At 41.0% G+C, this 17,527-nt stretch overlaps 6 protein-coding genes and 1 non-coding gene across 7 annotated transcripts in view; 3 read left to right on the forward strand and 4 right to left on the reverse strand.

The window, feature by feature from the left end:
* Positions 1–291: 291 nt before the first annotated feature.
* SS1G_03537 (predicted protein) lies at positions 292–873 on the reverse strand (the record flags this gene model as incomplete). The annotated part of the gene is made up of 3 exons (XM_001595398.1): positions 292–340; positions 423–631; positions 799–873. 3 exons carry the CDS (start codon positions 871–873, stop codon positions 292–294), a joined length of 333 nt encoding a protein of 110 aa, XP_001595448.1.
* Positions 874–1,784: 911 nt separating this feature from the next.
* Positions 1,785–3,164, forward strand: SS1G_03538 (predicted protein; the record flags this gene model as incomplete). The annotated part of the gene is made up of 4 exons (XM_001595399.1): positions 1,785–1,873; positions 2,117–2,719; positions 2,788–3,067; positions 3,129–3,164. The coding sequence occupies 4 exons, from the start codon at positions 1,785–1,787 to the stop codon at positions 3,162–3,164; spliced, it is 1,008 nt and encodes a 335-aa protein (XP_001595449.1).
* Positions 3,165–3,645: 481 nt separating this feature from the next.
* SS1G_03539 (predicted protein) lies at positions 3,646–4,014 on the reverse strand (the record flags this gene model as incomplete). The annotated part of the gene is made up of 2 exons (XM_001595400.1): positions 3,646–3,708; positions 3,853–4,014. 2 exons carry the CDS (start codon positions 4,012–4,014, stop codon positions 3,646–3,648), a joined length of 225 nt encoding a protein of 74 aa, XP_001595450.1.
* Positions 4,015–6,706: 2,692 nt separating this feature from the next.
* On the reverse strand, positions 6,707–8,134 carry SS1G_03540 (hypothetical protein; the record flags this gene model as incomplete). Its single annotated transcript, XM_001595401.1, has 3 exons — positions 6,707–7,191; positions 7,253–7,421; positions 7,490–8,134. The coding sequence occupies 3 exons, from the start codon at positions 8,132–8,134 to the stop codon at positions 6,707–6,709; spliced, it is 1,299 nt and encodes a 432-aa protein (XP_001595451.1).
* Positions 8,135–8,965: 831 nt separating this feature from the next.
* On the reverse strand, positions 8,966–13,834 carry SS1G_03541 (hypothetical protein; the record flags this gene model as incomplete). The annotated part of the gene is made up of 8 exons (XM_001595402.1): positions 8,966–9,579; positions 9,635–9,901; positions 10,148–10,784; positions 10,835–11,299; positions 11,352–12,583; positions 12,680–12,986; positions 13,039–13,364; positions 13,792–13,834. 8 exons carry the CDS (start codon positions 13,832–13,834, stop codon positions 8,966–8,968), a joined length of 3,891 nt encoding a protein of 1,296 aa, XP_001595452.1.
* A 577-nt stretch (positions 13,835–14,411) lies between these two features.
* Positions 14,412–14,511, forward strand: SS1G_14664. Its single transcript has one exon. It is a non-coding gene; the product is annotated as a tRNA-Thr (tRNA).
* A 1,308-nt stretch (positions 14,512–15,819) lies between these two features.
* SS1G_03542 (hypothetical protein) overlaps positions 15,820–17,527 on the forward strand; it is a gene marked incomplete at both ends in the record, with an annotated part of 1,965 nt that continues 257 nt past the window's right edge. The window contains 2 exons of the mRNA XM_001595403.1: positions 15,820–16,827; positions 16,926–17,486. Coding sequence (XP_001595453.1) covers positions 15,820–16,827; positions 16,926–17,486 — 1,569 coding nt within the window. The remainder of the gene's footprint in view (positions 16,828–16,925; positions 17,487–17,527) is intronic.

Raw genomic sequence — 17,527 nt, forward strand, 5'->3', positions numbered from 1 at the left:
TTGATTTCTTTGACTACCGACTTCTACCTAATATTACAGTCTCTGCTACTCAGTTTATGGTTCATTTAATGACAGGTCCAAACATGTACTGTACTACCAAGTTCAACCTCTGCTTTACTATCTTTTTGCACATCAAACCATACTCCAACTATCCAGGGAAACCCCAAAAAAACCCCGACAAAAACAAATCCGAGGTCAACTAAAGTCCAGACTGAAGCAAACCCTGAACGAAAAGGAACTCCGCAACCAGAATCTGCATGAGCTCCACCCTGATATCATTGACGCCTATTTTCAAACAGCATCTTGACTTGGAATCACTCCCCACTCGGCAAATGGAATTCTAGAATGGAAAACAGCAATCCATCTAATTTTTCGTCGGTGGTTCTTCAGGAGGCTGGTTATCACCACAAACCCGTCCTTACTGAGGTTTGCAGCCCCAACTAGAACATTGTGCTCTGCCGTTTACTTCTTTACTTGTGTGGGTTTGACTTGTACAAATAAATTGAAAGTAGTTAATGTTGTGTTCCCAAGTGGTAGCGAGTAAACTGGGAACAGGGCCCTGTATGGTAGTACTAGTGCCATCATTTCTAGGCTCGTCCAAGCCCGCATTGTCGAAGTATGAAGCCCGTGCCTGGTAGATAATTTTCTTGCTGTTGTCAAGTAGGGTTATATTGCATACAAGTCGTTGGTTTGCGGGTTACAGTTTTTCTTTTTGATTATATGAAAGCAAAATGTGCCTGTAGCCTAAATTGAATGTAGGAGGGCGGTGGGTATTCATCAGGCGACCCGGGCATTGACTAGTGAGGAGGTGGATGAGCCGCCGAGGAAACTTAGAGAGGCGATGGTGATTAAAGGGCATGCAGAGACGAGCATTTTTGATGCTTGGGATGTTGGTGAAAGTCGCGAGTTTTAAGTCTTTCGTTGTTGTGTATAGAGGCTTTTACCGAATTAGGTGTTTACTATATTCTGGTATTCCAGGTATGGTTTCGAACATCTAATATCTTGAGAGCAGCAAGGAAAAGTCTTAGAAGAGTCATATCTCATATACTTCACTTACTTACTACCCGATCTTACAGGTAATTAATCGTCCTCGGAAGATATTGAATCGATCTCTAAATCTTTCGAAATGAAATTAATACTTTCTGTGGAAGTAGGGTCATGGCCCCCTCCCATACGCTCAAAGTTACTTATAGATTGACCTGACTGCTTGATGGGTAAGAACAAAAAGATGTCAGTACCTCACAGCTCGTCGGCGGGCCTATGAATTCGGTAGATGGATGACTAAGGTTGATTAACTCTCATAACGTTGAAGCTGAAAAGAGTTGCGCTTCGCCTAAAATAGACTAGTCCCTCTGACGCGCAACAATTCCAACCTTACAAAATTCATTCTAGGCCTTGAAATTCGTGACAATATCTTAAACAATGTTCACAAACGCCAATACAAATAGTAGAGAGTATCATAATGGTGGCGTTGGAAAACAACTTTGGTCGAATCTGCCTCTTGAGATATGGACCAACGTTGGGGAGCAGGTATTTCTTCCGAAAAGCTTCTGTCTCTCCACCCGTGTACGATGCACACTTTACAATTCTTCAAACATCTAGGAGCTATCACCCAGACCTGTAAATTCTTCTCAGATATCTTCATGCCAATACTTTATTCTCGAAGAATTATCTGCGTCGATGAACCCTGACAATCAAACCTCCCTGTCGTCAACAATCACAGCATCCTTACAAGTACTCTTATCCATGCGAAGGACTTGGAGTTCCACTTAACCAAAAGCATCATGCTTTTAGATGGTATTACCGGGTATGAAGGACTCAATGAATTCGTTGCAAAAGTCTTGAATAAGACACCAAATCTTCGATCTTTCCGGTAGGTCACGAAGCCTCGGCATTCTTAACTAAATCTACAGCATCCCCTAATAACGTTGAAGAGTCTAGACATATGTGCTCTGTGAAGCCTCGCAGGCATGCCTCGACATGCAAATGATCGAACAAGGTTCAGATATCAACATTTGTAATCAAATCTATTTTGTGTTCCCTTGGTTGTGCATTCACGTCGTGGTATATACTCCTTTGTGCATCGACCATAATTATACTGACGAATGCATTCCAGATGGTCTGATCAGAGTTTGCCAGGTAGCAGCCTCCAAAGTCTCACTTTGCAAGAACGGGGTAATATGGAAAAGTTGGGAAAATATCCAAAGCTTAAACATCTATGGATTGAGTTCTCTACTGATCTTGCCGAGAAAAAATATGCCAAAGCCAATCGCTGGTGTTCCTTGGAGGGTTTTTGCAACTTGACATCCCTTGATCTTCACAACCTTTATGGTAATAATTCTCACATAACAGATGAACTTGCCCAATGCCTAGTCAACTGTCCGAACCTAAAACCCTTAGGGTTAAGCCTAGGGTCTCATTTTGATTGGAAAACGTTTGGTGGTCCGGTCGTCAAAGATGAAACCGACAATTTTCTGGAACAACCGTGCTCGCTCTACGCAGGTCGTTACGATAGCCGCCCCTTAGATCTCCATAAACTACGCTTAGGATTTGGAGCATCTCCTTATGCATCCAAGATGAAAGATAATCAAAATTATCTCGAAAACCTTGTCTGCTTAAAAGGATTGCTATCCCTGGAGTTTTACAATGGTTTCTGGGTTGAACACCCTAAAGGTGTGCCAAAAGATGTCTTACCTATTGATTTTCAGCTTTTGGAAGGGTACGAATCACTCACTCATCTTTCGATGACTGCATTAGAAGACGATGTCATGATTGGCTAACCAATAGAAAACGATTCTCGATTCGGGCAATGTCAACTGCGAGTTATTCCCATCTCTCGGATGAGATATCTTTTAAATTAGATCTTCCAAATCTTTCAACACTGGTCACTCACACATCATACAATCAAGCACCTAGACCCGTGAACGAAGATGGAGATGTTCCTCCTTTGGATCCTTCTTCCGTGCTACACTACGCTCTTTCGAAGTATACCATTCTGGATAATCTTCTGAACAAGGGTTCACAGCTTACTAAACTTACGTTGTGTATTCATAACGGGACTCAATGGGTATGTAGGTTCTTCATTGGCTCATTTGTAGAAACTAACCTTGGTAGGATCATTTCCGTAGTCATCCCTCGTTGTCCTTCAGGGATGCGACAAATAATCCGGATATAGCGTATTACTATGCACAGGAAATATCTAAATCATGCCAAACTTTAAGATATGTCATGATTTCTCTCTCCCTCAAACCACCCACTACTTAGGAAATCATACCAGATGGTGATGATTTCCGAGATCGGCGATTTCAAACATTGAGTGTCGACGAGTTAAATACATTTGAACTATTCTCCCATGACTTTGATAAATTAGAAAAGCCAACAGGTCTTTCTCTAGAATCTCAGTGGGAAAAAACACGATCATATCCATATCTACGATGGGTTCCGCATGATGCCTATGATGAGAATTTTGATACTAGCCCTGATGACTCTAGTTGAGTCATTACCAAACTACAAACCCAAGCGAAATCCAAAATGGCTGGGCCTCCCAACGAACGTCCTGCGAACGCCTGAAGGATATATGTGGTCGGAAGTTTTATGAAATAGATGAAGAGAAAAGGAAAATCATGCGACAGGAAGATTATGCTACTAGATACGGATGGCCTTATTATTTTTCAATTTTCCGATTATTTTATTCCGGAGTTCCTGGATCTAGATATAAATCTACTTTGGTCGATGAAATTTAAGGCAGGCCTTCATTTTTCGAAGCGTCGTAAGCTGGAAGAATGCGAACATAGGAGCAGATTTTGTCGGCTATGAAAGGGCGGGGGGGAGAGGTCCGCCGACTCAACATACAATGTATAGTGTTCGGAGACTTTCGAGATGTTCGTGTTTGGCTGTCATGGCTTGTATGAAACCAGGGAAAAGGACAACAGCCCGACAGAAATATAGGTTGAGAATATGAGTGGCAAGCTCGAGATTGGACAGGAAGTTTGCGGAACCAAGGATGGGAGGCATGTTCCAATAGTAAGTAGGTTATTGCTGTCATGTAGAATAGACTGATTAACGTGGTTTATCAGGACCCTGTACACTTTTACCTCAATTATTACCTTTCAACTTCAACACACGATTTATCAATATTTAATTATATAAACTACTTCAAAAGAAGCTTGAATCAATTTAGCTATTGAGGCTATTTATATATCTCAAAATTTGAGTATTCGGAAAGCTGCAAAATTCTATAATATACCTTATACTACCTTTACCTCTAAAATGAATAGAATTCTGCCTGTTACTGAACATCGATCAGCAAATCATAAAATGACAGAATTGAAGGAGAAATCACTTCTTTAATATATATTGGATATAGATGAAAGAGGGTTTAGTTCTCGAATAAATGATATGGAAAATATAGCGAATTATATACTCGAAATATAGGGTGCGAAGAAGATTGGAAAGTTCTAAACTCATTGTTTTGTGAAACGATATATAGAATTAAAGATGTGTTTTAATTATATTTATGATTTTCAAAAAGCTTTTTGTAAAGATTTAGAGCTTATTGAAAGATGATTTCGATTGGTATTGAATATATAGGCCAAATATAGTATTCTGGATTGCGATTTTTATAATTTCGATGAGACAGACTTTATAATGGGACAAATATTACTATATATAATAGTTATTAAAGTTGATTGATATAGAAAAAGCAAAGTTATATAATTAAGTAATTGAGAATGAACTATAGCGATTATTTGTATTGATGGAGAAGATTATAATATACTTTTGTTTTTGATAGTAAAAGACGAATATCATCTTTTAAATTGATATACCAAAGGTGATTTACTATATGATTGGCTAATTAAACCTATTATCAATGAATGAATAGATAATGAGACAGGTCTTGAATGGATTAAATATTTCAATAAATATATTGAAAGTAGGAAAGTGAGTAGATATCGAATGTTAGTATTTGATGGGTATGAAAGTTATAAATCGCCAGCATTTCAAGAATACTATAAAGAATATAATATTATATTATTTAGTTTATCATTTTATTCTTTGTATTTAACTCAATTATTCAATATCAGTTGTTTTAGTCCTTTAAAATATTTATATAATCGATAAATCGAGAACTTTATTAAGGTGTATATTACTCATATTATCAAAACCGAATTCTTTCAAATCTTCAAAATTGTATATATCGAAGTAATATCTATATCAAATGGTAAAGCTGGGTTCCGCGGAGTTGGGCTAATCCTATTTAATCCGGAAATTGTACTTTCAAAACTAGATATTCGAATAAGAACTTTATCAAATAGATCAATATCAATTGATCCTGATATATAACAATCTCAAATACTTTACAATCCAATTGAAGTTCTTTCTTAATCCATTTTAATGAAAAATCGTATTGCTTGGCATCAAGAGAATTCATCTACTCCAATATTTAAAACAATTGTAGCTTTAGCTAAAGGTATAGAGCTCTTAGCTTATACAAATACACTTTTAGCTATTGAGGTTCATAATCTCTGCAAAGCAAATGAAGTACTTAATAAACGCCGGAGAGCTAGAAAAGCTTTAATACAAAAAGGAAGAGCACTTTCAGTAGAAGATGGGCATGATATATTAGAATAAGAGAATGTAGAAGATCAGATACGATGTAACGAATTTACAAATGATGATTCTTCAGCAAGGAGGCAAGCTACTATACGATGATGTAGCAAATGTGGTAGTACTTCACATAATGCATGAATTTATTAATTAGATCCAGCATTAGTTGATCTTTGAATTGTATGTAATTTAATTCTAATTTATAGTATTGTTGTAATTTTATTTCAATGGAATGTGGGCAATTGAGGTAAAAGTGTACAGGGTCCTGATATGTACAGGGTCCTGATAAACCACGTTATTTATTCTGTTTTGATTACCTAGTAAACCCATCCCTTAGAATTTAAAAAAGGGCTCATAAGTGTGCTACAGAAAGCACCATGTAAATGCAGTGATCTTTTCATGACTCCCGGCTTGACTCGATCGATTTGACTAAAACTCTTCACACTTGAGCTGCTATTTTCTCGACGCTATCTACGTTGCCCTGCAGCGGCCAATTTTGACTCGTAAGAATTGTATCGTCCTTCCTGAAAAACGCCTTTTCTATTGCTGATATCGTGTCACAGCTCGCTGTGTTGAGTCCTATCGTTCCTTTAAATTTATAGTGGTGTGATATAATATGTATTGAGGAATTTAGAAAGTTGGGTACTCGCTTACTGTATGGTCGAAAGCTGCGCCATATTAATATTCAAACTACCAGCATTTCAATTGTATATCAATATACTTATATAATTCACAAATTCATTCATTCCAATACTGATATATAATTTTTCCTGTTTTACTTTCTCTTTTGCTGCCTGGCCTTCATCAGCTCCGTTGTTTTTTTACTGCCATGTTCACAACAATCCTGTGATTCATATCCTCCCCTTTCTTTCCCCCATCATGGTACCTAAACCACGGCATGAAAATCCCTGTCATAGATGCTATTATAGCAACTGAAATTTCGAGCGCGGATGTTTATCTCAACGCCTCAAGGAGCTCCTCGAAAGCTCAGGAAAACTTATCTTAGGTAGACTAGAAACACCTTTACTTATGGCACCAGAATCATCCACCAATCCCTCCTGCCCCTTTACCCTCCACCTCCCCCCTCCAACCACCCCCTCTACCTAGGATTCTCCCCAAACGGCTTCCCGGTACAATTAAACCCCTCCTGACCCACCACCCCATCACAAAGAAACTGCACCGGCCTCGTCCCATTAACCGTATCCCAAATCCCCTTCATCCCCTCAATCACCACCCCGGTACACGGCGCAGCACCACTACACTGCAACTCCGCCACCACATCACTAGTGGCCGTACCCTTCCAATCCCGCAATCGTATATCCGAAAACTGGAAGAGCGACGTGTCGCAATTCCCCGTTGCGGAATTATACGATGTGCATTGTGTGATGGCGAAGATACCCGTGTTATTATGGAGAGTGAAATCGGTAAAGGAAAGGTTTTTCGCATGTCCTAGACCGCCGCCTCCTCCGTTGGGGGGATAGCCGGTCGAGAGACCCGTCCAGGTTTTCATGTAGACGCCATAGCGCATATTATAGGAGCGGATGTTGCGAACTGTTATATTTTCTACTATTTCGTATTTACCCTCTGAGATGAGATGATTTGGTTAATACAAGTTCGTTTTGGATTTTGGGGTTGAGGGATTTACCGTATTGACCGATACTTCCGATGGCTACGCCGAGCCCGGTGTGGAAATCACAGTCTTCGATGAGGATGTTGCTAGAGTTTGCTTTCATGGAGATGGAATCATCACCATTATCTACCGTCCAACCACGAAACGTGATATTATTCGCATATATCGTATCCGCACCATCAGTCTGCCATGCTATTAGCCTTCTCTCCAGAACATCAAATCCAAACCAAACCAAACCAAAAAATAACCTACATTCAAACTACTAAATTCAAACCCCACCGGCCTCACATCCGTACTATTAACATAAATATTTTCCAACAAAATATTTTCCGCATAAATCAACGTCATCGTCCACATCTGACTCTGCACAAACCTAATATTCTCAAACACGCAATCCGTCACCCCAGTATAGGTAATCTGATGCGGTCTTCCAGGATAATTATTTGTGCCATTAATAAACTCATACCAAACCTCTCCATTACCATCGAGCGTCCCATATCCATGACCATCCCAATGAATATTCCGACCACCGAATAACCATGCACTACTTTGATTTTGGTAGCCGACTGGGAGAGAATTATTGAGCCAGTATGTGATGTTGGTTGACCATAGTAGTGTACCGTGGAGATCGACTTTGACGTTGGAGAGATTCGTGGTGTTCATTACAGTTTGGATGTTGTAGGTCGTGTTTTTGAATAGCACGGTTCCGTGGGTTGTGATTCCATCGTTGTGACCACATTCTGAGAAGGCGCGGATGATGGCTGGGGCGCTATCGCTGCCGTCTGTAGAGGGTTCTACTATGCATATTTTTTCCTTGAGGACGGAGACTTCTGGGGAAGAATGGGAAAATATGAGGGCAGGAAAGCTCAGCGCCGTAAAAAGGATTTGAGGCAACATTTTGCGGTAGAGTAGATTAAAGCATGATAGACATAACGTTCTATATATATAGTAAAAACCCCGAGATTTATATACTCACAACGATCTTTCGGTGTAGACTTCCCCGTGATGGAGACAAAATCAGATATTCCAAGGTTGGAGGAGATATATGCGGGGAATTGCGGGGTATCACGGTGATCAATGACTATTGCATTAAACCATGTACAGTGCACAATTACAAAAATATAACAAAAAGGTTAAATACTTAGGAATTCAGTATCATCAACAAAATTCGTGATGGCTATGTACAGCGTATGTTCAAAAGCTTAGGGTGATCTAGAGCTCGCTACGTCTCGCCCAGCTGAATCGACCAGAAATTCTTTCATTCCATACTGCTATTCCCAAGAGCATCAGGATGATAAAATGTCTCCCCCAATCATTGACATTTACCTTCCGCCCCGCCCCCATCTTTCCTATGCATGGTAATGCTCTCCACTGGCCGAAGAGGGCAAGCCCTCGGCAATTGATGCAAGTATGACGTCCGAGTAGTGCGATAGTGCGATCTGTATGATCTATCGTGATGATGATGCTCTGACATAGACTCTAATATGTTCTTACTATTCTGATTAATAGCATATCATAAAGAATGCATACTTATGTCGATGAATGACTTGTATCTGAGCTATGCTTCCTTGGCAACACTGTATACTTCTCGTCTGTCGAATAGTATAATGTCATCTAGAGCATATCCTAAAGCACCAACGTTGTCCTTCAATCACTAATCTAAATGCCCACAAGTAATCACATACACACATCATACCCCATTCCTACTCCCCTACGGTACTTACTCTCTCACTCCCACCATCTCTCATCCAAGCCTTCCAAAAACTTCAAATCAACATTAACAAAACTCCTCCACAAATCCACCTCCTGTCTCCACGGTCTCATCTGAACCGCAAAAGTAACACCCGCTACAATCTTTGCCAGCTCTTTCTCATCAGTCGCCATAACCAAATATTTATCTCTCTTCGGCACCACTTTATTCCCGAATTGTTTCTGAAAAGGTTCTATCCGTTTCTTACACGTCACATGCATGCTAAACTCTGAATTCGGCAGATCTTTTGGAACAAATAACCAAGTGAACATGCGCCCTATTAAATCATAGAAGGTAAATCCGTCACGTTTATCGTGACCAACCGTTAGGGGATAGAAATATGGGGCACTCCATAAGCGAAGTAGAGCGAATTTGGCATTGGGGTGAGAAGTTGAGAACTTCTTGGCAGTACTTAAGAGGGGTGGGACTTTAGAGGGATCTTCCATCCAGCCTGGCATTTCGAGGTCAGGAATAAGCATACGCCAAGCGACGAAAAGGTCGGGTTTGGAAGGGCGAATGGGTTCTGTACCCTGAAATGCCTGACAACTGGCTTCTGTCGATGCATGACTTCGAATGATACCAGACTTATAAACTGTAAAAGGGTCTGTTAGTGACTTTGAGAATAAAAGAAAGGAGCGCGTGCTTACGTTTTGCAATGATAGGTCGAATTGTCATATCCCATTCAAGGGGGAATGATGCGTAATCATCCGTGAACTTCATTTGCCTCCGATACTTTTCGAGATCGGCGTAAAGTTCTTTAGGCTGATGGATTGTAGATGTGTCTGTTCTAATATCTGGATAACTCTTGGCTCGCTTCTCCTGGTCGAACATCAAAGAATTTTTGAATGCCTTTCCCTCTTCGGAGTTCAGGAATTCTGGGTTAAAAAATGGGTATATTTTAGCCAGCGCCTTCTCTGCATCTTTCACGTCATCAGCTGTGACTTTGAGCCAACCCATCACCTCAAAAGTGAGCACGGTTGAAGATCCTTTGAAGAAGGGCCTTCGAGAACGATTATATTTCCAGGATTTATGGGTCATTTTCTTCATTTCTAGATAGCGCTCTTTCTCATGGGGAGTAAAGTCAGCTTGATGCCAAGCTTTTTTGAAATCTACTCAAGAAGTTAGTCTTGCTTGGGAGTGTGAGAGGGCCAGAATCATACTTCTCGAGGTTGTCTTCTCAATGAACTTCATAAACTCTCCCTCCAAATCCTCATTAGGAAATTCATCTTTGTGAGTCTTCTCGACTGCAAGTCTGTGTACAACCGGCCAAAGTTTCTTGGGAAAATCTTTCGGAAAGGGGTCAACATTATCATCATCATCGTCATCCACATCTTCAAATTCATCATCGTTCGGACTTCCATGAGAATCATCTTCGGAATCTTCTGATTCCCAATTCCAGGTTCCTTCGACGAATCTTTTGATGGAAAAGTCTTCTTCCTCAAATGCTCTCAATGAATCCTTTTTACCAACAGATACCTGGGCATTAGGTGCCTCCTGAGCTCGCTCCTCGGGGAATAATACCTCATCTTCCAGAGCATCTGCCTCGTTATAAAAGAGATTGCTCGGCCATGAGTCAGTTAGTTCAGTCGGTGGCTGATTCGGTTTATCGATGTCGCCATAAAAGAATTTTGATCTCCCATCTTGAAGATAATCCCATTGGTTTATGAACTGTTCTTGATCTCCCGGTCTAACATCTCTGTAATGGCTGTCTTCATCACGATACAGCGTCTTCAATATAGGGGCCGCTGGTTTGTATAAGTCTTTACCCTTGCCGCATCGAAGTGCTTTGATATGCATCTGAGCTCGGTTAGTAGGGGTTGATAAGTTCTTTCAAGGGGTTAACTTACTTGCTGAACAGTATTATACAGTCCAGCCAAACTTTCCCCAGGTTCAAGATCCCAAACATAAATATCATAATAATCTTTGAAGGAAAAGTTCCACTCTCGATGACGATCCATTTCCTCGAAAAATTCAGGTCCGATCCTTTTCAGAACGTTCCAGACATTTTTAACAGCTCGTCCAAGACCACTTTTTTCTCGCCATAACCATCGCTCTTCTTCTGGAGGTTTTACTAACAACTTACCACTCTCAGCATCTCTAACAAGTAAAACTAGACGATGAGTTTGCATGGATAGATATTGAATGAATCGGCGACTCGCTTGATCATCTCGTTTGATATGGGCACAAATCACGTTTCTTGCCTGGAATATAGCATGTTGACGTCGGGTTTGTTTGCTACGACCTCCTTGTGAAAAGCTGACACTGAGCTCCTTGGCATCCGGATCTGAACTTTCGTAGTACATGATGAAGCCCTGGCATCATGCCATTAGTCGACCAACCATAAGTAAGGCCAATGAAACTCACCAATTGCAATGCTTGTTGCTTCAGCCGATTCCCAACCCATGATGCCCAATTTGACGCAGGGAAGTAACCCCAGCAGGCCAAGATATTTAGCTCAAAAAACTCCTCCCAATTCCGACAAAGCTCGATTGCAGTATTGAGGTTACTATCCTTCGCAATGATGGAGAAATGTAACCACCCTCCACGACTCATTGCTTTATCACTGGGATAATTCCAAATCGTCCTACCACAGATCTTTACGCGGATCTTCTTGCGTACTTTCCGAATGCTATCGGAATTACCAAAATCAATCGCACCCCCTTCCTCACCTCCCATAATGTCTTTCATAGATGAAGCCATCCCGGGGATCATCCCAAGCATACTCTCAGCCGCCTTTTCTCGGGAAACTTCTCGCTTTGAACGCCATGTTCCAGGTAAATCACCGCGCTTTTTCCGTGTCAACCTCATCTTTACGTCATAAGGGTCAGCAAGGGTGGCTTCATCGTCTTCGTGACCATGAGCGTCATCGCTTAGAGCCTCTCGTTCATCTTGCTCTTCTGCTTCTTCTGCTTCTTCTCCGGATCGAAAGAAATCTGCGCATGCATCGCGGATTTCTTGGAGGCTAGGTCTCTCCATTTTGAGACAAACATCTCTCAGGGCCGTACCAGTCACTTCCTCATCTGCAAAGAATGCCTCAATGCTATCAGCGCGAAGAGCTGCTGGGAGTAATGCGGCGTGCCCAAGCAGTAACCGACAGAACAGTAAGTGTTTGATCTCTGATATCTCTCCGAGCAGTCGTTGGATTTCAAATTCGGTAAATGTTCGGGTTGTTTTTTGAACGTGAGGATTCTCTACCGTACCAGCCACCATTACCCCATGAACATCATCAAGGTCAATTTTGATTCCATGAGCCAACCTATGATGTATGTGCTCTCGGGTTTCGATGAGAGATTTATCAGGGAGCTCTTGTGGTTTGGCAGTAGATTTACTTGCCTTGGTTGTCTGAGAAGGAGGGGTAGTTGTAGCTGGTCCATTCTTCTTCTTTTTCTTCTTCGACTTTTTGGAGATAGTAGAAGACTCAATTTGAGATACAAGTTCGTCGAGACTGTTTGTGTCAATGGTTTGTTCTTGAGATTCTACATTATTCTCGATCAAATCATTCTTGTCGATTTCATTTGAGGGCGGTTTATCCATTTTTGATTCTTCGGTTGTGAGTTCTTCTTCTGAGGACATCCATAAAAAATGTCGCATGAGATCTTTTAGATATGGTCAGTGTGTGTCGAATGAGCATGTAACGTGAAGCTCCCCCTTCAAAGTATGCACATGTAACTTGTAGAGTGAAATCAACATACCGATAAAGTTTTCTCTTCCATCCTCCAGTTCATCTTCAATAGGATCCCACTCCATGTCATCATCCGTGCCCTCATTCTCCTCTACCTCCTTCATCTTCTCTTTATAAACTTTCTCCAGGAAAGTATCTTGCTTTTTCTTCTCTTCCCTTCTCATTTTCTCCTCCATTCTTGGTTTGGCCTGCTTCCAATTTCTTTGCCATAACTGTGCTTCTTGTTTTACTTTCTTTTGCTCCTTTTCTCGGTTTGCTTCCTCGTCGTCCTGGCATTCTCGTACCCATTTGAACCATTGTTGATTCCTATACAAGATCTGAGGAGAATTGATTAGCAGAGTCCATGGTGTTTGTCGAAAGTTGACAAACCTCAGCAGTTCTTCTCTCGAGTCGTTCTAGAGCCTTGGTAACATATGTTTTCTGGTTCATGAGCTGATCCAAAAATTTTGCATGTCCATAGTCCATGTTCTGACTGAAGAATCTACTATGATGCAACCTTCTCGCCCTTATTACTCTTTCCAGTAATTGATATTTCGTCCATAGCCAATCGTGTAGTTCCCTGCATTCTGCCTCTGTTGTCACATCCTCAAAGGTCTCATTGCCGAGGGCAGTTTTCGAATTCGCAAAGTACGGAGGAGGATTTTTGTCCAGGCGTTCAAGTCGAGCTGTGCAAATTTTGTATCCACGATAGAGACCTAAAGATTGTTAGATATTGTTGAACTTCTCGGGGCGTTTCTATGACTATAATACCTTGACACTGTTTAGAGTGGAAGCTGCAAAAGAGACCATTTATAGATGTAGCAGTCTCCAAGCAGCGTTTTTCATCAGACACGTTAAGTGCATTGCACTGTGAAGGAGAATTGATATCCATCGCCGTACTTCATTGACAAGATTGTAGAGGTGTGAATAAAGCTTCCTTGCACGCCGATGGGATATTTCAAGGAAGGTATAGTACTTGTGGGGCTTGGTGGTCTTAATTGGTCCTGATAGGAGACGCGTTTCGCGTCTGAATGTGATATCTGATATGCATGGCAGGTAATGTTGCTTGGGGATGTTCAGAAGATCGATTGAATGAAAGATTGATATCATATGAAGCTCGGTAAATTTAAAGATTGATCTTACTCGGATCAGGCTGTATAAAGAATACTCGAGGGATTAAATCCATCTTAAAGGAAAAACAGAGTTCTAATATCGAAATCACCAAATAACCACCGTCCGTGCCTATCGGAAAAGCTACCCCGCCTTTCCCCGTACAGTAATAAGTACTCTAAAGATCACAATTGCTGCACAACCATATCAAGAATAAAAAACAAAGATCCGATTCTTTGGAAATGGCGTGATGAAGAATTGGAACTCGTATATAAATAAATATTGATAGAAAATATATATGGCATTAGAAGATGTACATTTAATTTAATATTACCTTCTTATTTGATATGCAAGATCTTACTCTTACTTGGTGTTCATAGCACCTGCCATTTTGTCTCTTGATGCTTCAAGTCATGAACTCAACGACTCATTGTTGGACGTCTATCCATCTTTTTAACATTCGCCACAATCCCAACCACCGTACGGACAACATTCACGAGTATGCAAGTATCTTTTAAACCAGAGCCTATATTTCGATCCTATTCCTCTACTTTTCTTTTCTCTTCTCTCTCTTCTTCTATCATATATTACATATCACGACAGAGGATTCCTATATATTGCCAGACAACTATTAAATTCCTCATCATATCACAGCCCGTTTGGCTTAGCGGTAAAGCGCATCACTAGTAGTTTTCCGAAAGGTAAATAAATAGGTTCATGATGAGATCCTAGGTTCGATTCCTAGAACGGGCAATGAGAAACTAATAATTTTGCACTTTTTCTTTTGCATTACCTACTTGTTGGTGATCAGTTTGAGGAATAAGATGGAGAGGAAGGGAGTTGCTTGGTATTTTTCACCTTGGGGATGTTTCGATGAACCCCACAGCGGTGAACATTTTTCTGTGGTGATGCTATTTTTTACAACTCATTATTTCATTCAGATGAACAATGGTATTTCCCACCATTTCGATTTAAATCCAGCTATTCCACGATTCTTGGCACCGGAAGCATTCTACTTCATTATTACTTACCATGACTATACTTTTCATCACAAGATACTTCAAGCCGAGAGGACGAGTTTGATACATACTTATTAGCTGAGAAAAATGCCCATGGGTCACAAAGCTAGACGGAGCTGGAGCGACTAACTTCTGAGTGATCTTTGGCTGCGATGCTGAATGGTATGTCATACTGATACTCAGGAATCATCATTAAGTAATATGCGCCGACCAATACGAACCGATTTCATTCCGGCCTCTCTTTCATTTATCGTCTGGCCTTTGAAACTTTCGCATGTGTCGAGAAAATGCCATTGATGTTCGTGACATCCCAATTTCTGGTAGTATCCACGATCGGGAAATTATTCAGAAACTTGTAACTTCTGTAACCTCCAGTGAGTTACCATCATTATAGAAGTCCGGCGAGCAAGGCTCGACGCTACATTTTCGAATGACACCAAGCCTGTCAGATTCTAGGACCCTTATTCGACCGAAGCAAGATATAATAGATGCAAAGGGCTTAACTTAGCCAAACTTTATCCCACAATACTGACGATCAGATAAAGCAACCAAATCTGACACTCTTCGTCGGAGATATCCAGGTTATCAGCATATAATCTTCGACCCAAGGGTTCATTGTCCTACCCCCCTTATGTAACTCGTTTAACATCTCAAACGATGGTACGTCTCTGTACAATGTGATAGGTCGTAATTGTATCATAAATCACTCAGGTGAGTCAATGACAACATCGTTAGAAGGCCTTGTATGGTGAGTTGGTCGGTCTGCACGTGTGTTAAATATAAAAAGAGGATGGATACGGGGAAAAGGAATTGAGTGTTCAGCCTGTAGAGTGTTGGACACGGCGACATCTGATAAGGCGGAATCAGATTTTAAGGTACGGATCTACTTGACGAGAATAAATTTTACGATGATCAAGACAATGGATTTGTGTAGTTTCCGATATGATTATTTTTAGGTAAGATTACTTTCAACTTGTTATTAGATCTGAGAGCCTGCCATCGTTGGATTGAATATTTTCGAAATTGTCAACGCTCCTTCACAATGGCTTACCTCCCCTATGTTGAACCTGGACTCGAAATCATTCTTCCACTATCAACTTTCATTTTCATACTCAACATCACTCGAGATGTTCTCGACAACTTTCTCTACTGTGGACTCATTGGTGAAGTATTCATCGGTATACTATATGGAATGCCCATCACTGGAACATCATGGCTCAACATAGAAATGCAAGAAACAATACAATATCTCGGATATCTGGGGCTCATCTGTCTAGTATTCGAAGGCGGACTTATTACCGATCTTAAAATGTTGAGAGAAACAATATGGGTAACACTTTCCGCAGCAGCAATTGGGATTCTAATGCCTATGGCTCTCTCATTTTCCATCATGGGTATGAAATTCGATACAGTCGAAGGTTCGGGATATCCGACTGCATTGGCTGCTTTCTCAGCTGGTGTTTCACTATGTTCCACTTCTTTAGGATCTACCTTCATCATACTTTCATCAGCAAACTTACAGAAAACTCCAACTGGTACATTGATTGCTGGCGCCGCAATGATAGACGATATCCTCGTCCTTGTAATGGTTAAAATCGTCACAGCACTAGGACAAGGACAATCAAATCCATGGAGAATAGCTCGACCGGCGATTTCGAGCCTGAGTCTCGTTCTTGTCACCTTTCTCCTGGTGCCATTTCTAATCAAGCCCATTTACAAAACTTTCCATTCCATCTTCGCAAACCAGAAAGATGTTAACCGGGGTACTTTCGGTGAGAGTTATGATACAGAAAAGGGGATTTCCCGACATATGGGATTTATACTTTCTACTTTGATACTTATACTTTTGGTTACTATTGCTGCGTGTATAGAGGGATCTATTCTACTTTCTGCATTTCTAGCAGGAGCAATCGTCAGGTATACATGGCAAAGTACTGAGCTGGACGTGGAAATGAATATGGATATGGAGATGGAGATCGATCGACCTACTTTCATGTTCGAAGAGTACTACAAACCAATCATGGATCACATACTCGTACCTTTTTTCTTCGTAGGTTTTCTTCTAATATTACTCTACATATAATATCCATAACTAAGGATATATAAACTCCCATCCATCTAATAAAATAAATACTCACCCAAGTTTAGGCCTCAATCGGCTTCTCAATCCCTATCTCAGAAATGTTCTCCCCATCTATAATCTACAAAGGAATTTTCTACGCCCTCCTCATGTTCCTAGCCAAAGCATCCGTAGGACTAATTCTGTATATGAATTTCCTGATCCAAAAATTTACAACACAAAAATCCCACTCACAGATACAAATCCAAATCCAACATCCCGAATCACAACTCGAAATTTCCCAACACGAAACAGGAACCTCTAATACCAGCACCAACAATCCACCCAAGCCACCTCATCTAGACGCCCTCATAGTCGGCTCCACGATGATCGCCCGTGGTGGCTTCGGCTTCCTCGTTGCGTCTGAAGCGCAGAGTTCGGGGATATTGAGTTTACACCGTTATCACGGTTTGGACTCTAAGGATCTTGGCAGAATTGACGTGCAAAGTTTGCAAAGTTCGGGTAGATTTAAAAGAGGATTAGAAAATTTAAATGTGGTAGAAGATCAGGTATTTTTGGTTATTATCTGGGCGTTGGTTTTATGTACGATTTTGGGACCGGTGGTGGCGGGGGTGGCGGTTAGGAGGAAGGTGCGTATGGCGGGTGGAAGTGGATGTGCATGTGTGGCTGC

The sequence above is a fragment of the Sclerotinia sclerotiorum genome, genomic scaffold (assembly GCF_000146945.2).
Source record: "Sclerotinia sclerotiorum 1980 UF-70 scaffold_4 genomic scaffold, whole genome shotgun sequence".
NCBI classification, from domain to species: domain Eukaryota; kingdom Fungi; phylum Ascomycota; class Leotiomycetes; order Helotiales; family Sclerotiniaceae; genus Sclerotinia; species Sclerotinia sclerotiorum.